General features: G+C 39.8%; 1 protein-coding gene across 3 annotated transcripts in view; it reads right to left on the bottom strand.

The window, feature by feature from the left end:
- Positions 1-19,504, bottom strand: part of znf704 (zinc finger protein 704) — a 94,624-nt gene that overhangs the window by 6,876 nt on the left and 68,244 nt on the right. For all 3 annotated transcript variants that reach the window (XM_036145220.1, XM_012868620.3, XM_012868617.3), the window contains exons 3-5: positions 12,429-12,532; positions 9,619-9,896; positions 112-212 (exon numbers count right to left, since the gene is read on the bottom strand). In XM_036145220.1, coding sequence (XP_036001113.1) covers positions 112-212; positions 9,619-9,896; positions 12,429-12,532 — 483 coding nt within the window. The remainder of the gene's footprint in view (positions 1-111; positions 213-9,618; positions 9,897-12,428; positions 12,533-19,504) is intronic.

Below are 19,504 nucleotides of genomic sequence, written 5' to 3'. Positions count from 1 at the left end.
TTTATCCCCATCGGCCATTTATTCCGACTACTTTTGTCCATGTAAACGTAGCTAATGAGAGCCATAAGATGCAGGTGGTTCCTCTACGGTATTTGGATGTTGGTGTCTTACCCAAGATGGATGGTGCGGATGTGTCTCTGAATGCCCGCAGTGGTGCTCAGCACCTTGCCGCAATTCTTCCACAGGCACTTGAACATCACCTTCATGGAGTTCTGCAGAAAACCGACAAGAGTGTTGGGATGACGTCAGGCAATCGGTCCCTTTTGTCCATATCTATGTATGTCACAATACCTGTGAATCATCTGTCATTTTCCAAATAATTGCTGTCAACTGCTCAAACTACCTGTAGCCTCATGTGATATCTAACAAATCTCAATTTAACAGGTGCCTGTTTTTGGCTTTTTGAAGTGTGGAGGCAAAAATACGCAGCGTGAAGATACGGATTACTGCACCTGCCACCATCATAGCCTAAATGAAAATCCCTGAACTGTTCAATTTTGATGGTAGGATTAGTCCTTTTGTTTTCAAATACATACCACAATTAATATAATTTAATGAGCATCTGTTTTAGAATAAATATTATGTTTAGAGGACAGAAAAAAATGTAAAAAGTTGTTTAGTTGGCCTCATGAGGGACAATTAAACCAGCAGGTCAAGGACTAAAGCCGAGTCAGTTAAATGAAACTCTACTTGCTCGGCCTGAATTCCTTCTCAATAAATCCCCCACAGTTTGTTATACTTTAAAGCAAAAATGTCAAATGTGAAAAGATGCCTTCGGAAACAATATTATATATTATAGCAGCCTATGAGTCTGTGCAGGGATTTTAATGAAGTTTCAATAGACTTTGAAATCATCGACTCCACCGTAGGGAAAACAGTCCACAGGTGGGAGACAAGTAAAACTGACAACACATCTAAATGTGGCCGTGCAAGTATGTTCACCCTGAAAGCCGAGCCCGGCATGTTGATAGAAGTCCCCAAAATGTCATAATTGGACCAACCACAGCCTCTTGCTACTATTAATGAACGGCGTTACCATACAATCTAAAAGAAACTACACAGGTTTAACTTTCATGGGAGGTAGGCAATAAGGAAACCTTTATTCTGCAAGAAAGACATGGAGGTCAGGCTTGATTTTACCAAGGAGAACGTAGACAAAGACCCGGACTGAAATAATGTGCAATGAGCCTAAAACTTAATAATCTGGACGACTGAGCAAAGGATATGTTGCCATAAACCCAACAAAGCATTCAAGGTAAATAATCATGCCAACTGTCAAACACGGAAGTGGAAGTATTATGGTTTAGGGATGCGTTGCTGCAGCCGGACCCGACCAGCTCACCATCAAGGAAACCACCATGAATGAGGGTGCATGAGAAAAATTTGAAACCATATGGAAAAAGGAAAAAACTTAAAGTTAAAGTAGAAGAATTTACAGCAATTTCCCTCTGGGATTATTAAAGTATTTCTGATTCTGAAGAAGACCTTGCGACCTGACTAAAATATGGAAAGCCTTGTGTTTGTGTCCTGTGTCCTGTGATTGGTAAGAGGATTGGTCACCTTATCTATTGCTTGTCCCACATGCCAGTCATTCTGAAACGCTCGCATAACGCCAATGTCCGTGCACGTTCCTTGTTAGCATCCGCTTGTTGGCTGCGCATGCGCACTTCTATTTGTTACGTACCTGGTTAGTTTAGCGGTTAGCTTCGGTGTTAGCCGTTTATTATAGCTCCGATCCTCTCATCGTCTACTTAGAAAATGGCTGAGAGTCACAAGAAGAAAGTCGTGTTCATGTTTATGAGAAGAAGAGAAAGGCTTTAGTAGAAAGAATAAGACCAGAGTGGATTTGGGAGATTTTTTTCATTCGATCACCCCGAGGAGTGGAAGAGCAGGTAAGATGGTCTTACATGCACATTTTTTCAAAAAGGGACATTAAGTTTACCTTTAAGTTGATGTAGGGTGACTTATATAAGTGCAGAACATGGAATAAGCACCTCAAATACCTCCCAGCTGAATTATTAATTACACCATTAATAATTAATGGTGTAATTAAATCACTTTATTTTCATACATTTTACATCAAAAACATTTTTGACATTGATATGGAAAGATTTCCTTTAAAAATCTGAATTATTTGATGGGGTCTCCTCATTAACGCATGACAGTGATCAGATCTTTGGTGTTATTGTTCATCATCAAACCTGTTGCTCAGCTTTGTTCTTTCTGTGAAAAATGTACTCATGTTCCTCTCTTGCAGTGAAGGCTTTGTAACTACTGCGTGCAAATGTTTTCTCCGCTCAAACATGAGGAGAATACGTCTAATAGTAACTCTAGCGTTGTTTAAATTACACTTAGCCAGGAAGCAGCTGCAAAAACAATACCCCCCCCCCCCCCGCCCCAACAAACTTTTATGTTGTGATTAATAGGCTGCTCTGTTAATCAGGCTGAGTATTTCCCCTTTTACTGGCATAATCTCCATGTGCTGATTATCCCAGAGCATCAACCGTTAATCATTTCACAATGGCGGCAACCAAAAAGTTAAATAGATAAAAATATCCGAGCACATTTGCGGTGCAGGCAGCCTTGCCTGCCAGTCTGCTGTAAAATGGTGGTTTTAATTACATCTGGATTATGTGTTTTACTGCTGTGTTTATTGAAACCTAGTGCAAAGTAGATTGAAGAACTACGCCATTTAAGATGATTTAAAGAATGATAGTCTAAAGAAAAAACATATCAAGTGTAGTTTTTTTAAATCAGTATATGCTGCAATATAATCCTAGTCTGCTCTCTAAATAATCTAAATTGGTCGTTAAGAAATCTATATCAATAAACAAGGGCTGCATGATATTAGAGGACATACAAGTTGAAATAAACAAACAAAAAGTCACATCTTTCCAACATCCCTCTGCACTGTGACTGTTATCTAACCCAGCTTTTTGCTATAAGGGTGAGTCTGAAGAATTATTTTTATATATTGCACTGATCAGACTTGTGGTTCAAGTTATCAATAAACACATGTGTTATCAATAAACACATGTGTCCCTGCTGGTGGAGCCTCCTGAAACCACCAAATGGGAACACAGATTTGAAACCAAACGGAAATGCCTGCAAATGTCTCCTCGGCATGTGTTGATGCTGCTATGTTGTGTTTGTCGGTTTGCCTGTGGCATATGGGGTGCAGTGCAAGCTTGTTTTCTTTGCCTCTGTCATTAAAAATAGACAACAACATTCCTTCAACTCAGACTCCAAGGAAGGGAAGTGGGGCTGTGGTTGGACGAGCATCTTTACTATGCAAACATTTGCCTCTCAAATATCTGTTATCTTTACCCTCTCGAATGGCACTGAATGGAAAACAGAGTTGTTTCTAATTTAAACATTACAGTGTTTATTGCTATAGACATTAAAGAATGGCAGTTTCACTTGGATCTTACAGAAATTACAGTGAAATTAGGTAATTTAAAGCATTTGGAGAGGTCCAACCGAACATAAGGGTTCTCTTTATGCAGATGATGTCTAACTTTTTATTTCAAATTTCTATATTTCAAGCCTTTTAGTTCAATGTCCTTTAGACAGAGGATGATGCGAAGTGACTTGTTTGTGTTTATTTACTATGTTTGTTTGACAAATCAACCCCCCCGACAGAGACTCTGCACCTGCCCACTAAGCAAAATCAGAGATGTCTCCGATTTTATTTTTTTTTAACTCTTTTTCTGGGTTTTTACAGCACTAGTGGCTCATTTTTACAGTAGACTGACAGGAAAGGGGGCTTGAGAGAGGGGGGAAGACTTGTGACATAGGACCTCAGGTTGGAATGGAATCCGGGTCATCCATGTCGAGAAAATAATCAAGGTATTGTACTGGTCCAGTAACGATGTAAACAAACTCAAGAGGACTGTGCAGCATCAAAGGTCCTTTAACCTCAATAAATTAAATTTTTTAAAGAACATAAAGATGCGTAAGACTGAAGAATTTACTCTGGCCAGTCATTGTGTGTACTTAGACCTCTCTGTGATATACACCAGGCCCTAGCAGCAACCTTATCAGACATGATAGTTTCCAGCCTCAGCTTGGGCCTTTTTGTCGGAGATTATGGAATATCTGTGATGATGCGTGGCAGAAATAAGGTGCAAGTGCAAAAGAACTGTGTGACACACTTAGAAACTTTAGTTTAACTCAACATGTTAAACAGCCAATGCACAAACAGGGACTTATTTTAGACCTGATCACTAAGGGTCTAAACATTTTCAAGGTCAGTGTAACTGAGGTAGCTCTACCTGATCACTTTTCTGCTACCTATGAAAGCATCATTTTCAGTGACTCATTTGCCAAAGGGACATCATAAGAAAACACACCTTTAAGGACAATGCCATGGAAACGTTTATCCAAGCTTACTCTGCTACTTCAACCTTACTTAAAGTGAAGGTTGTTTCCGGGAATAAAAAATCTCCTTGGAGAAGTGCTCCAGCAGTTAGAGGTGAAAAAATGGAGTGTCAAAAAGCCGGATGCTGGTGGAGAAAGACTAGACTCCAGGTTCACAACGACATCTATAAAGAGAGACTTTACAGATATATCGTAAAACTGAAAAATGCAAGGGATAATTTCTTCTCTGAGATTATCAATAAAAACATTAATAATGCTCGTGCCTTATTTGCCACAGTCAACAAGATAACAAATCCCCCTGTGTCCGTGTCTTCTGAACTCCATTCCACCAGGGCCTGCAATAAATTTGATAACTTCTTTACTGAGAAAACCCTAAAGATTAGAGGATCAGTCTGTACATCCATATAATGTTCAGAACCAAAGCTGTCTCCGACTAGAACTTATCTTGACAAAATGTCCCAATTCAGCCAAAAAAACTCCAAAAGCTTAGAGCAGATCATTCAGCAGCTAAGTTCCTCCTCCTGCTGCCTTGATGTTCTACCCACAACTTTCTTTAAGAAAGTTTTACCTGTCATAGCGTCTGATTTGACTCAGATAATAAACACGTCCCTTTTGTCAGGTGTTTTCCCCCAGTCCTAAAAACAGCCATTATCAAACCACTGTTGAAAAAGAACAACTTCTACTCCAGAACTATAGGCCCATCTCAAACCTCCCCTTTATCAGTAAGATTATTGAAAAAAGCTGTGTTTCAACAATTAAACACCTTTTTAACAATGGCCAGCTGCTTTGACGTTTTCCAGTCTGGCTTCCGTGCTCATCACAGTACAGAGACCGCCCTTATCAAGGTGTTTAATGACATCCATATAAATACAGACTGTGGAAGAACTACCGTGCTGGTACTATTGGACCTCAGTGCAGCATTTGATACTGTCGATCACTCCATTCTGTTAGAGCGCCTGGAAAACTGCGTCAGCCTCTCTGGTAAAGCACTCAACTAGTTTAAATCCTACTTAAAGGACAGGGACTTTTTTGTGTCAGTAGGTAACTTTACATCAGAGATGACACAAATCACATGTGGGGTTCCCCAAGGGTCCATCCTGGGTTCCCTCCTATTCAATATCTACATGCTCCCTCTTGCTCAGATAATAAAAAAACAACAACATCAGCTACCATAACTATGCAGACGACACACAGCTCTACATCACCATGTGACTATGAACCAGTTCAAGCACTGAGTAAATGTCTAGAAGAAATCAATGACTGGATGTGCCAAAATTTTCTTCAGTTGGATAAAAATAAAACTGAAATAATAATTTCTGGACCAATAGAGGAGAGATCAAAGGTTAGCACACAGCTTCAGTCGCTTCAGCTAGGAACCACTAATCAGGCATGAAATCTGGGTGTAGTGATGGACTCAGACCTGAACCTCCAAAAGCATCTAAAGACAATTACAAGGTCGGCTTTCTATCACCTGAAGAACATTTGCAGGATTAAAGGACTGATGTCTCAGCAGGATCTGGAAAAACTAATCCATGCATTTATTTTTAGTCGAATTGATTACTGCAAAGGTGTTTTCACAGGTCTGCCTAAAAAGTGGATCAGACAGCTACAGCTGATCCAGAACGCTGCTGCCCGCGTCCTCACTAAGACTAAGAAAGTAGAGCACATCACCCCAGTTCTAAAGTCATTACACTGGCTCCCTGTATCTCAGAGAATAGACTTTAAAATACTTCTGTTAGTCTATAAATCTCTAAATGGCCTAGCACCTAAATACATCACAGACTTGTTATCAATGTATCAACCCTCCAGACCACTAAGGTCTTCTGGCTCCAGCCTGCTCTGCATACCTAGAACCAGAACTAAACACGGAGAAGCAGCATTAAGTTCCTATGCACCACTTATCTGGAACAAATTCCCAGAAAACTGTAAAAGTGCTGAAAGCCTGAGTTCCTTTAAACCAAGATTAAAAACCCATTTGTTTCAGGATTGCCTTTGACTGTTCTAGTTAAACTGTTTATTGAAACATAATTAGTTAAAGTTTTTAATATTTGCTTTTAGTTTCCATTTTCCCATGTTCTATTTTTTAACATTTTTTTCTACATTTTATTCCAACTTGCTTTTATTCTGTTTTTATTTCCCTATGTTTTAATCATGTAAAGCTCTTTGCATTGTCTTTGTACTGAAATGTGCTATAGAAATAAATTTGCCTTGCCTTGCCTTAGATTTTCACACACAGCTTTTCCTTTCTAGAACTTTACTTTTTCAAAGATCACAAGATTTCCTTTTTCATGTTGATTATTAATAACCTTTCGTTTTATTTAATTTTAACCTGAAACAAACTGTACACAGAGGAAACCTCTAAGACATCTCACAGTTCTAGTGGGGAGACTTTCGTCAGATCGATGTCAGAGACTGGTAGATGGCTACTTCAAGTGTTGCTGAGAAGTTTCAACCAAAGGGAGCAACACTAGCTAGTATTGGGTAATGGTGCTGTCCTTATCGCTGACCTTCTGCTACAAAGCAAATGTTGTTTACAGCTGCTGTTCTGGGCAAGACAAGGTTAATTCTTGCTAAATCCCTTTCTTTTCCTGAGGTATCATTCAGCCAAGGACATTTTCTCCATCCCCGTCTATGGACGACACTATAGTTAGTCAGAAAATGCTTTTTCAAATTACATTCACTGAACAAAAGAGTTTGCTTCATCTTTTCACAAAGCTGGACACAACTCAGACAGGGCTCTGCTATCTTTTCGATCATCTGCTGTAATTACATCACTGGTTTCCCTGAGAGACTGTTGATTGTTTTCATGCAGTAAGAAAAAAAGACCCAGAGTTTTCCCTCCTTGTTCTCCTTGTCAATCAAACTTTTGTTAAAGAGTCTGATTTCATTTTGACAAGGGTCTCCCCCCCTTCCCCCCTCCATATTAGAAATGCAAGCACACGGCAATCATCTGTCCCCAGCGCATTGTTTTGTCTTGACAACTAAAGCCTGTTTTGTGTGTTACCGAGTGTGTGCTCCTAAAGAAACCCTTCACACTTAATTAAACAGGGGCTTCAAACGGTATTTTGCTGCTGAGAGAAAAAGACCACAGGAGGTGCATGCAGATCATCTGCTGTGAAGCTCCATCACTGCATAAACAACAGTGTTGAGAAAAAAGTATTTGCCCCCCGCCACTCACTTATTGCATTTCATTCATGTTGAGAGGCTTTAGATCTTTCAACAAATCTTTATATCACACAAATATAACCTGAGTAAATAAAACAAGGTGATTTAAAATAATGATTTTATTTATTAAGAGAAAACTGTTCAAACCAACCTGGTCCTATGTGAAGTTTTTGCATTAAAGGGGAGATATCATGTTTTTCAGTTCTTCCTATTTCACATTTAAATCATTGAGCTGTGGTTTAGATAAAGTGGAACTGCAATGCTTTGGTCTGAATTCCTAATTATTCCCCCCCACCCACCCCCCATGTTCCCTGTTCTGGGGTGTGTCTGAGAACAACTAATTTTGATGCTGTCTCTTTAAATCTAAATGAGGCACTTCCCATCCCGCCCCCCTCCAGGCGGCAGAGTGTTCCACTAAACCCCGTTCGGCCATTTTTGTAGTAGGCTGGGGGATGATGTAATGAACAACCGAACATTTTGACCTATCTACTTGTAGATAAGTCAAAATGTTTAGCAATTCTTCGGCTAGGACTACAAAATCACTCAGAGAAATAAAAATGGTGGATTAACTAGACTGGTAAGCTGGAAGTCCATGCCCTTAAATAGCAGCTTCGCAGCAAATACTGCGATGTAATAGTTCAAATAAACACAATAGAAAACAGAGAAAACTGAGTGGCTTGAAAAATATCATCCAAAAAGAATACAAAGATATGAATGCAGCTCTTGGAACTATATTCAAATATTTCTCATTCCTAGAGACTTCAAGTACACAAAAAAATGTCTTTAAGGGCTAAAAAAGTGGATTTTGCATGATATGTCCCCTTTGACTTAGACTCTTTGTCTGATATTAAAATTATTTTGATCATCTGAAACCTTGAGGTAACAAAAAGAAGAAACTAAATAAATCTGTAGGAAGCATATCTTTCAAGGCAGCATTGTGTGTTTATTTAAAACACCATTCACCTGTTCTTCCTCTGCTCTCTAATTCCAGCACGTTACTGTTTTGTTTCTCTTGAAACATTCATTCATCTTCAACTTTCTCACTTCTAAAAGTTTTTCCACCTCCCACTGAGACCCCCCAACACATCAGTGCCAAAACGAGGCCGAACCCAGAGAGAATATTTAGACTCTCAGAGAAAACATGAAGCTGGAATGGTCTTTTGTGTTTTGCTGAAATAGACATTAAAACCATTTAAAAAGGTGCGGGGAAGTGACTAAAAGGAAAAACAGGGAAATAATTATGAATAGTGAATGTCTGGGGAGGATGAACAATAAAAAGGTAAAGGAGAATTGGGGAAAAGCTGTGAAAGAGCAGGACAGGAAGAAGGAAGAAAGCAGAAACGAGCGATAGATAGATGGTCACGTCGGGGAAGTGGAACAGCGGCACGGAGAAGAGGGGAAAACACAACACAACGTATATCTGAGAAATAATGAGTGACAGTGAGCTGTCAGGGTGAGAGAAAATGAGACAAAGCGAGATGATGAGTGAGAACGGAGCTGTGTGTGTTTGGAGAGAACAAAAGCAGTACGTCGCGTCTTGGCCCACTACCTCGGTGCGTAGATCAGCATTAGACTGAAGAACGACACTGATGTGCTGAGGAGAGGAATCAAACAGCTGATGTCCATCTGCCATCATCTCATAGTCCCTGCTCCTTAGTCTTTTGTTAGATCAACAAAAATAGCTGAGAATAAAAAAAGCCAGTTTTCTCTTTAATCTTGCCCTCCATCTGGACTCTACTGTCATCCACACCCACACTTTGCAAAAAAAAAAAAAAAAAATGTTGTTTTTCAGAGAAAAAGCTGTTTGATTTAACACCATCCTAACTTCAAAATCAGGCTCAAAACAGGACCAGCTGAAGAAAACGGCGGTGGAGAGGTGCTTATCCGGGCTCCGTTTCACACCCAATTCCCGTTTAAACCAAAGCCGTCTAGTATCCTAAGAGTACGACATGAATGTTTGGCAGCAACATAGAAAGGTCGGTAAATCTCTCGTATCTGGATCGGTGAAGTTGCAAACCTCCCGGACAACAAAAGCTAACGCTGGCTTGTTAGATCAGACCCGCATGAGCTCACCTTGCGCTTGCGTGGGATTGGCTCGTCAAAGAGCAGACTGCTGCCGTCCTGCTCATCCAGACTGGGGTCCTCCGCCCCCGTCGGGTTGGACCCCACGCCGCCCACGCTCGGCACGCGGAAGGGCTTGAAGCTGTCAGCCGAGAGCGGCGGCGAAGGTGTGGATGGATTGGACTGGTCGCTGGGTGCAGACCAGCTCCAGTAGCCTCCTGAGGAGCTGTTGCTGGATGGGGTGAAGGGTCCGGCTGAGCCGTTGTCCTTCCATGAACCACTCAGGCCCTCTAAAGAGACGGATGTGAGGACAAAAAGAAGGGCGAGGTATAAGGATGTAGAACGAGACATTGGTTGACAACAATAAGACGATGGAAATTACTTGAACCTCTTTAGATGTGTACAGTGCATTGCAAAACTATTCATACTAGGGCTGAACAATTAATCGCATTTTCAATATAATCGCGATTTAAAAAAACGCAATTTCCAAATCGCAGAGTCTGCAATTTTTGGCTATGTAACAATTAGTGAATCAGACACGTCCTTTAGGTGTCAATAAAATGTTTAAAGTGGGTTTGCCTAAACATGGAAGGGAAGACAGTTGCAGCAGTGAGATAATCTAATTTTATCACTTGTTTTAGAGTTTGTATAATCATACATAGCATTAAGTACAGGTCAATCAGTTTAATACATAGACTTGCTTGTTGGTTGCACTTTATGTTCAACAAGGACTGATCAATTAAAAGCTGTTCTCTTGAATAATATTCTGATTAATAGAAACATTAAAAGTTCTTGTTTTGAATAGTTCTTGTTTACAAACGTCTTTATTTAGACGCCATTTTTGTTGCTTGTGGTTAACGCAGAGAAAAGTCAAAATTGCAATTTTGGTTGAAATATATTGTAGGCAGAACGCGATCATTTCTGCTCCGAGTTTAGATGCTGCGGGTCTTTTAGCAACTAATCTGCACAGCGAGGAAACAAATTGATTTGTTGTTTGTAGATGTTTAAAAAGACATGAGGCTGACCTAAACTGGGGGAAAAAAATTGCATGAAATCGCAATATTAAGAAAAAAAATTGCAATTAGATTATTTTCCAAAATCGTTCAGCCCTAATTCATACCCCTATATTTGTATTCAGCCCCTTTACCTCTGAACAGAATTCAGTACAAATGGACTTCAGAAGACACTCGTTTCTTAAATAGAGCCCACTTGTGTGTAATTTAATTTGGGTATAAATCAGCAGTTCCAGCAGAAAAGGCATTTATAAGAAGCCCATTGTAACCCCGGAGGAGCTGCAGGGATCTACAACTCGGGTAGGAGAATCCGTTGATGCAAACTCGTAGTTTTGCACTCATGAAATCTGAACTTTATGAAGGATTGGGAAAAACCTCCCTTCAGCAGGGACAGGGTAGCTGGTCAGATGATGGCATGATGGATGGAGCTAGATGCAGGGCCAGCCTGGAAGAAAATCTGACAGAGGCTTGAAAGAAAAAGCCTGAGACTGGGGCAGAAGTTCAATTTCCAGCAGTGCAACCCTAAAAATACAGCTAGAGAGACGATGAAAAGCATATTCAGATTTTATAGGTGCCCAGTCAGAGTTAAGGATCTCCTTTAAGATCAAACATGAAACCTTATGATCAAATATGCTCTGTGTCTAATCGGACTGAGCTTGAACTATTTTTAAGAAGGGGCAAAAAAAAGAAAAGAAAAAGAAAATCCATCTCCAGAACTGGTAGAGTTGTTCCTAAAAAGCTTAGTAACTCTAATTGGTTCTTCAGATTGTTGACTCACAAGGATTACTGCAAGTAACCACCACACTTTTCTGATATTTATTTGCATGTCATGTGTAAACACTTAAATCCCAACAAAGTGCATAGAGCTTTGTCTAAAGGTTCAAAGCGGAAGAAAAACTTCTGCAAGACAGCGTCTGTGTGGACGACAAGAGGAGGACACTGATGCGAGTTCGACTAACTTTATTTCCACTTCACACAGATGGGGCCCAGAACCATCCAGACAACTTCCTCGTTCCGCTATTCCGCAGAGACGCCAACAAGGTCTGGCTTTTATAGATCAAAAGAAACATTTCCTTTGAATATCACCCACAAAAGACATCTCATTTTAGGAGAGAGAGAAAAAAAAGAAGATATAAGCTGAGCGAAACGCTGGAGTATCTGTGTGTATATAACCGAATGAGTGAGAGAGACCCAGTTCTGTTTAGTAAACAGCGTCCCAGCAGGGCGCTTCTTCTCTCCGACAAAGTGGATCATCTTTAAAGCAAAAAAAAATAAATACATTTTTGATTTTTGTGGTTGAGAAAAGGAAATATAATGAGCTGTAATACAATTATTATAGGTGGAAATTTGACAATTTGAAGGGAAATGTGAGCATTCATCTAACGCTGTTGCCTGTTTTGCTCTCATGTGTAAAAGCTAATCGCAAATTCTCAAATCCATGGATGTAAAGCAAATCTGGGATCTCGAATCCAGGGACTGACATACGTATATCTGACAGATATATATATATAAAAAAAAGCTAACTGCAGCGCGTGTTTACAGTCGAAGCGCATTCTGGATTCCTGCCACTGTATGCCGAGTGGCACCGCTCCAGCCTCTTGTGCGCTTCCCTCCGGATTTGCCCAAATTCATTGATGAAGCAATCGCGCGGCACAGCAGGTGGCAGTAATCTATCAACCAAAGCTCACTCGTGCATTCAGAAGATAACAGCTGCGAGGGAGGTGGGAAACATCAGCGCGCAGAGGAGCATACAAATCACCGGGCTGCTGTGAAGCGGCCCTGCTTTGTTCAGGGCTGCGTGCGACTCACCGCTGACTTTGACTGGTGGACTCCTGACCAGCGGGCTGGTGGACAGGCTCGTCAGTACCATGGCCGCCGTCACTTTGTCCATGTCCACCTCTTCCTCGGACCGTCTGTAAAGCAGAGCAGAAACGGAGGAGAAATGATGAGCATCTCCTGCTGCCAGACCTTTCAGGGAGCGGACATTTATTAGTCAGAACACGAGCCTTTAACTATCAGTGACTCTCAAAGTGCAGGCGCCCAGTGTAAGAGGGCGCCTGCTCATATTTATTTATATTTTTTATGGAACAGGTGGACAATAAACACACTGCTGTGAAAATGCAAGATTTTTGTATTGTAGAATAAAAGGAGAGGATGATATATTATTTCAAAACTTTTTTCCACACACGCCGACATACATCTTCTACTGTTTAACAGAGAAAAAAGAAACAATTATTGAAAAAAAAAACATGTATTTTGTTTAATTGAAAATATGCAGTTCCTATATTGTTCACGAGGGGCGCTGTGTTTTAATTAGCAGATTAAGCTTCAGGTGTGGAAAAATTTAAATCATTTCTTAATTTTTATCTATTTGATGTATTTTGTCATGCAGAACAGTGTTTTTAAGTTCCAAAAAATGTGAATAAATGTTTTTCAACATTGTATAATCACTGTGATCAGTTCTTATGCATAATGCACTTAAGTAAATGTTTAACTGAGTAAAAGTATTGTTGAAATTGCACATACTTTTCTTAAAAACGCTGAGGTTATTCATAATATATTGTGTAAAAGTGAAATTCATTTAATATAAAAATCAACAACGAGTCCACATTTATTAGTTCTATTTAATCTTGCAATGAGTTTACTCGTGTGGCCCTCTTGAGATCAGATTAAGCTGAATGCGGCCACTAAACCAAAATGAGTTTGACACCCCTGAGTTAAAGGAAGGAGGCATAGGGAGGGAGGGGGTTCCATGTTTTCCTGAAATCAAGCAGCTTTGTTTATGTCTAATATTTTTAGGAATAACATGAAGTCTAACTTTAGATCCAAAAAAAAAAAAACCCCACTTGTGTTTTTCACCTCCTTCATCCAGATGTATCAGATAAAGCGCAGACCTTGTGGTCTGCAGACTACTGCACCGTCTGCAACATCAGCCACTAATTACATTCAAGTGTTTGTTTTTTTTAGCCCTTTGTGGGCAGCTGATGCAATCGCCCAGAGCCCCTGGAAATATCCAACAGTTACCAGCTGTCATGTGACAGAACAAACCAAGAGCAAAAACGTACATGGACACCAATCTGCACTGAACTGAAAGTGGTGTTTTGCAGAAGCCAAAATAAACGATCAATATTTGCTTTGTCTAAGTGAAATGCACAAACCAAAGCCTAGAAGACAGGTGTCTCAATCCTCTGGCACGCATCATTCCTACAAGTGAGACCCAGCCTCTGTGATCAAAGAGATGTCAATACCGTCAGCACTGACAGAGAACCTGTGCTGCAATCTCACTATTAATAAGACAAGCACGGTGTGCACAACCGTGTAGCGCTTTGATGGAATGTGGATGTTAAACCATCAAACACGATCCTCCGAGGAACATGACATCAGCCATCTCAGATTTTCATAACAGACAAGTTACAAAAAAACAAGACACGACAGCATCTGACCTGCTACATGTACAGTAGGAGGAGTGTTGAAACAGACACCTTGTTGCTAACCTGGACAGCATCCCAGTGTCCGCTTTATGTAGAGAGGAGTTAGAAAATGGGAACCACGTTTATTTAAAAAGTGATACGGACCTGCTGTGATTCAGTGGCTGCATCAGTGATAATCTCCTCCAAAACACGACTAAATGTACTATTTTTGACCTCAAAAAGACATATGTGGAAGGCGGCGCTATTCAAAACTAGGGTTGTCATAATACTAAAATTTCTAAATCAATGTTGATACCCAGGAAAATATTCGATACTTGATACCAGTAAAAAGCTCGAGTTGAACCCTAGTATCTAGACTTCTACCCGAGTAATAAATATCAATGCTTTTGACACCTCTGTTAACTAACCTAACTGTTGGTTATGTATAGTTTATAAATACCTACAATTTATACCAAAAAAAAAAAAATCACAGAATTTGATTGTTTGGTTTCCTTCGATTTGAATTTTTATTTTACATTTTCAGAAATTAACTAGATTGTTTACTTTGAAAAATAAGTTAAGCCGAACGTCTTTAATTCCACTTAACAATTTGATTCACAGGTTTTAAATGTTAAAAGTATAATATGCTACAAGCACAAATGCGACATGAATGGAAGGACTGTTCTAAGTCTGTTATGTATTATGACCACTAAAAAAGGGTAAGTTCATTAAAGATGATTTTGTTGAATAGGAATGACAAAACAAGAAATTATAATTTCTCAATTTAACAATTTCTAAAACCTCCTAACATTAACCTGACCACAAGTCAAATTCTTATCATTTGTTAGATGAGGTAAATATTATGTAATTTTAGTCAATATCGGTTGCCGCTGTTAAAAAAAAAGTTTGAAAATCTTTCGTTTTGTATAGCCTTAAAGCTTAGATGCATGTGGAAATGGGTAGAGATATAGCAAAAGCATACACTCTGCAAACAAGAGGGAAGAGACACCAAACTGAACCAGCATTGAAGGCATCTCGTCCCAAGGCCAGGAAAGGCTGCCCTGGAACACACAGCCAGGATGACCTCCGACTATCAACTTCTTCCTAGCATTAAACACATTTCTAGTTTAAGGTTTTTCTAGTGTTTCCGTTCTGTGAGACTAGCGCGTTAGATAACGCTTATATAACAGTTTGTTTGATTAAACTAAGCAACTCGCTCCCTGATCTGCACCGAACAGATGCCTTTCTGTGTTTGCTCCACTCAAACCTCGGATGGACCATAGCACTTACCAGAATGTGTGTTTTTCCACATGTATTTATTGGGGTTTTATTTTTTTGGAGCATGAGCTTTAAGCGAGGACTAAAGGGGCCCGCTTCCTTCAATTCCAGAGCTGAGGGGGATTTCCAGAGTTCCCTCCTAAACAAAAACAGACCTCAGGGGGGAATATAAAAAAACAACGAAAGAAACTTTCATAAAAGGCTCCACAGTTGAAGCTAATATTAAAATTTATGTAAAAAACAAGGCTTTGTGTTTATTATCTTCAAAAATATGCACTGTGAAAAAAAAAACAATTACATCAGCAGAAACAAGGATTACTGTTTGTATGTGTGTTATCAAACTAGATTTGTCAAGTGCTAGTCCTATTGCCCCCTCCCCCCTTTTCTTTTTTTGCTACTGCAATTTTTGGTAGCTTAACATCTGATTTTATTCAGGTATGAAATGGCATGGTCTGCCACGAGATGTTACAGGCCAATCATGCTTCAATTGCATGATTGGTCAAACTTTGATGGGAAATCTCTACACTAAGGCCCTGTTTACACAAAAAGGTCCTCTGATGAAAATAGAAAAGCTTGGTTGCGTTTGTAGAGTTCATTTAAGGCTGGTTCACATGGCAAGATTTTAAAATAGTCGGCCGATTTTCAAAACCTGGGATAGAACAGGTGTGTGGTGTCACAACAAGCCACACCACAGATTTCACTCAGGATCATTCAAGTGTCAGACGGGAAAACTCGCGTAACCTCGCAAGATCAAACGTGATTTCAGAGTAAATAAACATGGATGACAAAGAAGGACAATGGCTTTAAAAGGCAATGGTAAATAGTTTGTGGACAAATTTTAACAGAGAAAAAAACACAACAAAAACATTGGTTAAAGGAGTGGAGGCAACGCAAACAAGAGCCTTACCTTTGCTGCACTATGGTATGGGGGTGAGCTGGGGGGTTTTCCCCCTCGGGGTTCCCCCACCTCACTTTCTGATTGGCTACACGTCACATTCAAAAGTCTGCCTGCTTTTTTTGTGCTTGGGGAACGCCCCGCATGCCAAGATATCGGGGCAAGACAATCCAACATGTTGAATATCGTCAATTTGCGGTCGAAGCGGTCCCAGCGTCCTTCCGAGCAGACCAGGTCACTCACGGCAGGAATATCTCCTACGATTATCTTAAGAGCCACACTGATAGTTGGTGTCTGTCGGAAGGGGAAGTTCGAGGCAAAAAATTGGGCTGATTACCCCGACGTGTGAACCAGGCCTTAACATGACAACGGCGTGTAAATGAACAACGGCGCAATTTAAAAAGGGTTCCAGATTGTAAGGCCTCGAAAACGTCCTAGTTTCCATCGTCGTGTAGACAGGAAAAACTGAATTTTCTTACAACGAATCCCTGGTTCATGTGCAGTATGACAGAAAACAGTGGAAATCAATACACACAGGGCCAACATTACGGCTGCCTACAATTAAAAAAAACACAGAAGAAGAAAAAAAATGGTGGCTAGTGGAGTAATGTTTTGGCTCCTGACTCTACTGAATGTAATCACGGCTATAATTCAGAGCCATCTTAATCAACAGTTGAACTTTGATTAAGATGGCTCTGTCTGTCCATAGGAACACTTTATTCTCTGCCATCTTGAACGTTTATTAGTTTTGTTTTTAAGCAATAGCCTACGCATGCACACGTTGCGTTTCAAAGACCATAGCACCACTAGTGGCATGGCGTGGGAATTACACCATTTGCAAGTTTCGTAATTGGAACATTGTCATGAAAATGGAAACAGAAACAAGTCCCATTTTCAATGGATTGCTATTGTTGTAAACAGCACTTGATTAGATTCTTTAAAAATCACACCTCTATTCTATTTGAGAAAATAGAGCTGAAACAAACACCATGAATGATCTGGTCTTGTGGGCTGAACGTAACCATACACCCCAAAAATAAACCGATAAGCAGTAGTTTAGTGAATGAGTGGGGAGTTATTTAGTTATTTAGTTCAACAGGTATGAAACAGGAAGTAGTGGGTATGAAAAGCGGAAACAGATTAGCAAAGTATGAGCTTACCCAGAGTTTTGTACACAAAACGGCAAAATATTGATAACATGATTTATAATTCAAAACACTCAAACATTTGTTGCATTTAAGCACATCTGCCCTGGATGTTTGCAACATAATTCCAGTTGCAGACAGACTCCTATAATTAGCCTCTGCTCATTAATACTTTAGTTGTGATTGAATTCTATAATTAAAAGCTTATTTACACGGGCAAAGCATTAGCTATGAGAGAAGAGGAAAAAAAAAATAAGAGTGTTGGCCAACAAAGAAAGAGGCTCAGCCTCCATTAGCTGGAGGCTAATTTATAACCCTTTCTGCTGCTAAATATGATGTCATTAAAGCTTGCACATAAATCAAGAAAGGAAGCTGCACACACAGCTGTCACTTTTACCCCATAACCCCCGCCCCCCGCTTTGCTGTAAAACACTGTCCTGGTCACCTTGGGAGGACATCATCTGACTGCAGATATTATCTCCACTTGCAACAGTGTCAGAAAATAATTACTGAGAGGTTTGTCTGTCTTGAAACACCAAAACCTTGGAAAACCCATTAGGAAGACTAATAATTATGACGTGATGTGTTAAATGGAGGGAGAGGTGCTGGGGGGGGGGGGCGATCCAAATCACATCATTAGTAGTCTTATCAAACTTAAACTGGTCATTATGGACTGAATTAACACGCATGTGCGTTTGAGAAGCATGTTAGGCACATGAAACTTGGCTAACAGAAGGTGGTTAATGTGTTGCTAAGTGAATTCTGAGAAATGAGTTTCATTCGTTTGAAGTTTTGAGACGGTGTTTTAATCTTCCCACTTTAATCATCTGTAATAAAGCGTGTTCTTGGACCTGACCCCCCTCCCCCCTCAGAGACTTCCTGAAAGGGACATTATCCAGGATGTATGTGGTAGCATTGACACAACTCTAAAGGAGGGAGTTAAGAGCTTGTTTACTAAAGCAGATTATATGAAATAGATCCATGTAATTTCATCTTGCTGCAGGCTGCTCATAAATAGAGAGTAAAATTACACACGAGAGGCTGTTAATGTAGTTAAAGTCAATGAAAGACTGACGAGACTTTTTCTCTAACTAAAGCAAAAACTTTAATTTGAAAGCATGCTTTTAATGTATCGACACTATTCAAAATAAATGACGTGTAAAACCTTTTTTATGTTAAACTGCATCACTGGCCACCTACAGTATACATTAACAGAATCACATTTAATAGGGAAGGGTACTCTCTTTGGCCCGACAACTCTCAGGGAAAGGATTTCAATTAAAGACAGAGAGACAGTGTTTAGTATAAGTCTGAGACTAATATATTGTTTTAATAAGTGATAATTGTATTATGCCAGAGTCAGGCTTTGTTTGTGTCAGCAATCAAAAAAATAACATAGCAGAAAGCAGAGGCTTCAAATTCCCATATGTGAGAGGTTGACCCGTTACAAACGATTATCTAAAACCAGCATGTTGCTGCAGATAATAATAATAATCAATAATTTAACTGACCGTTACAGCTGCAAACACAATCTTGTCAGGCAGCAGAGGAAGTAAAAGAAAAACAAGCGAGATGGTCAAATTTGATCCATGCTGTTCCCTTCTTGACAAATAAAAAGGAGAGAAACCGTAGGAGGGTCACGTCAGAGCGATGCTGATCCGCCGAATACTCCCACACAGTTCTTAGGCGAGGCCTCATCAAGATAAAACAGGAGAGACCAAGTTTGAGTGGACAAAGGTTGAGCTGGACCCCTGCATTTTCATTTAAGAGACACTCTTTTGTGTAGTCTCCTGGCCTTATACAGATAATTAATGGGTTACAAAAAGGTCTAAAAGTATCTGATTGGATAGATGTTATCAGTACTGTAAAATGTTTTACATTTTCCACCACTTACAGCTGAATTGACTAACGTTTATATGTTCTAATTATTCCTAATAAGTTCCTAAATACAAATAAGAGGACAATGTTATCTGAAGCATTATTAAAAAGAACAACTAGGGGAAAAATACCATCACCATTCTGAGCTGCACATGAAACTTGATCCATCATGTGTGTCATGATGTGCACCACAGAAATACGTCCTAAGAGCAAAGAATAAAGAGTCATCAAACTACTTACTACGTGTTATAACAGACAGACTTTCCCCCATCAAACACA

The sequence above is a fragment of the Fundulus heteroclitus genome, chromosome 13 (genome assembly GCF_011125445.2).
Source record: "Fundulus heteroclitus isolate FHET01 chromosome 13, MU-UCD_Fhet_4.1, whole genome shotgun sequence".
NCBI lineage: Eukaryota > Metazoa > Chordata > Actinopteri > Cyprinodontiformes > Fundulidae > Fundulus > Fundulus heteroclitus.
The sequence above is the reverse complement of the archived record's forward strand: the minus strand, read 5'-3'. Positions and strand labels throughout refer to the sequence as shown.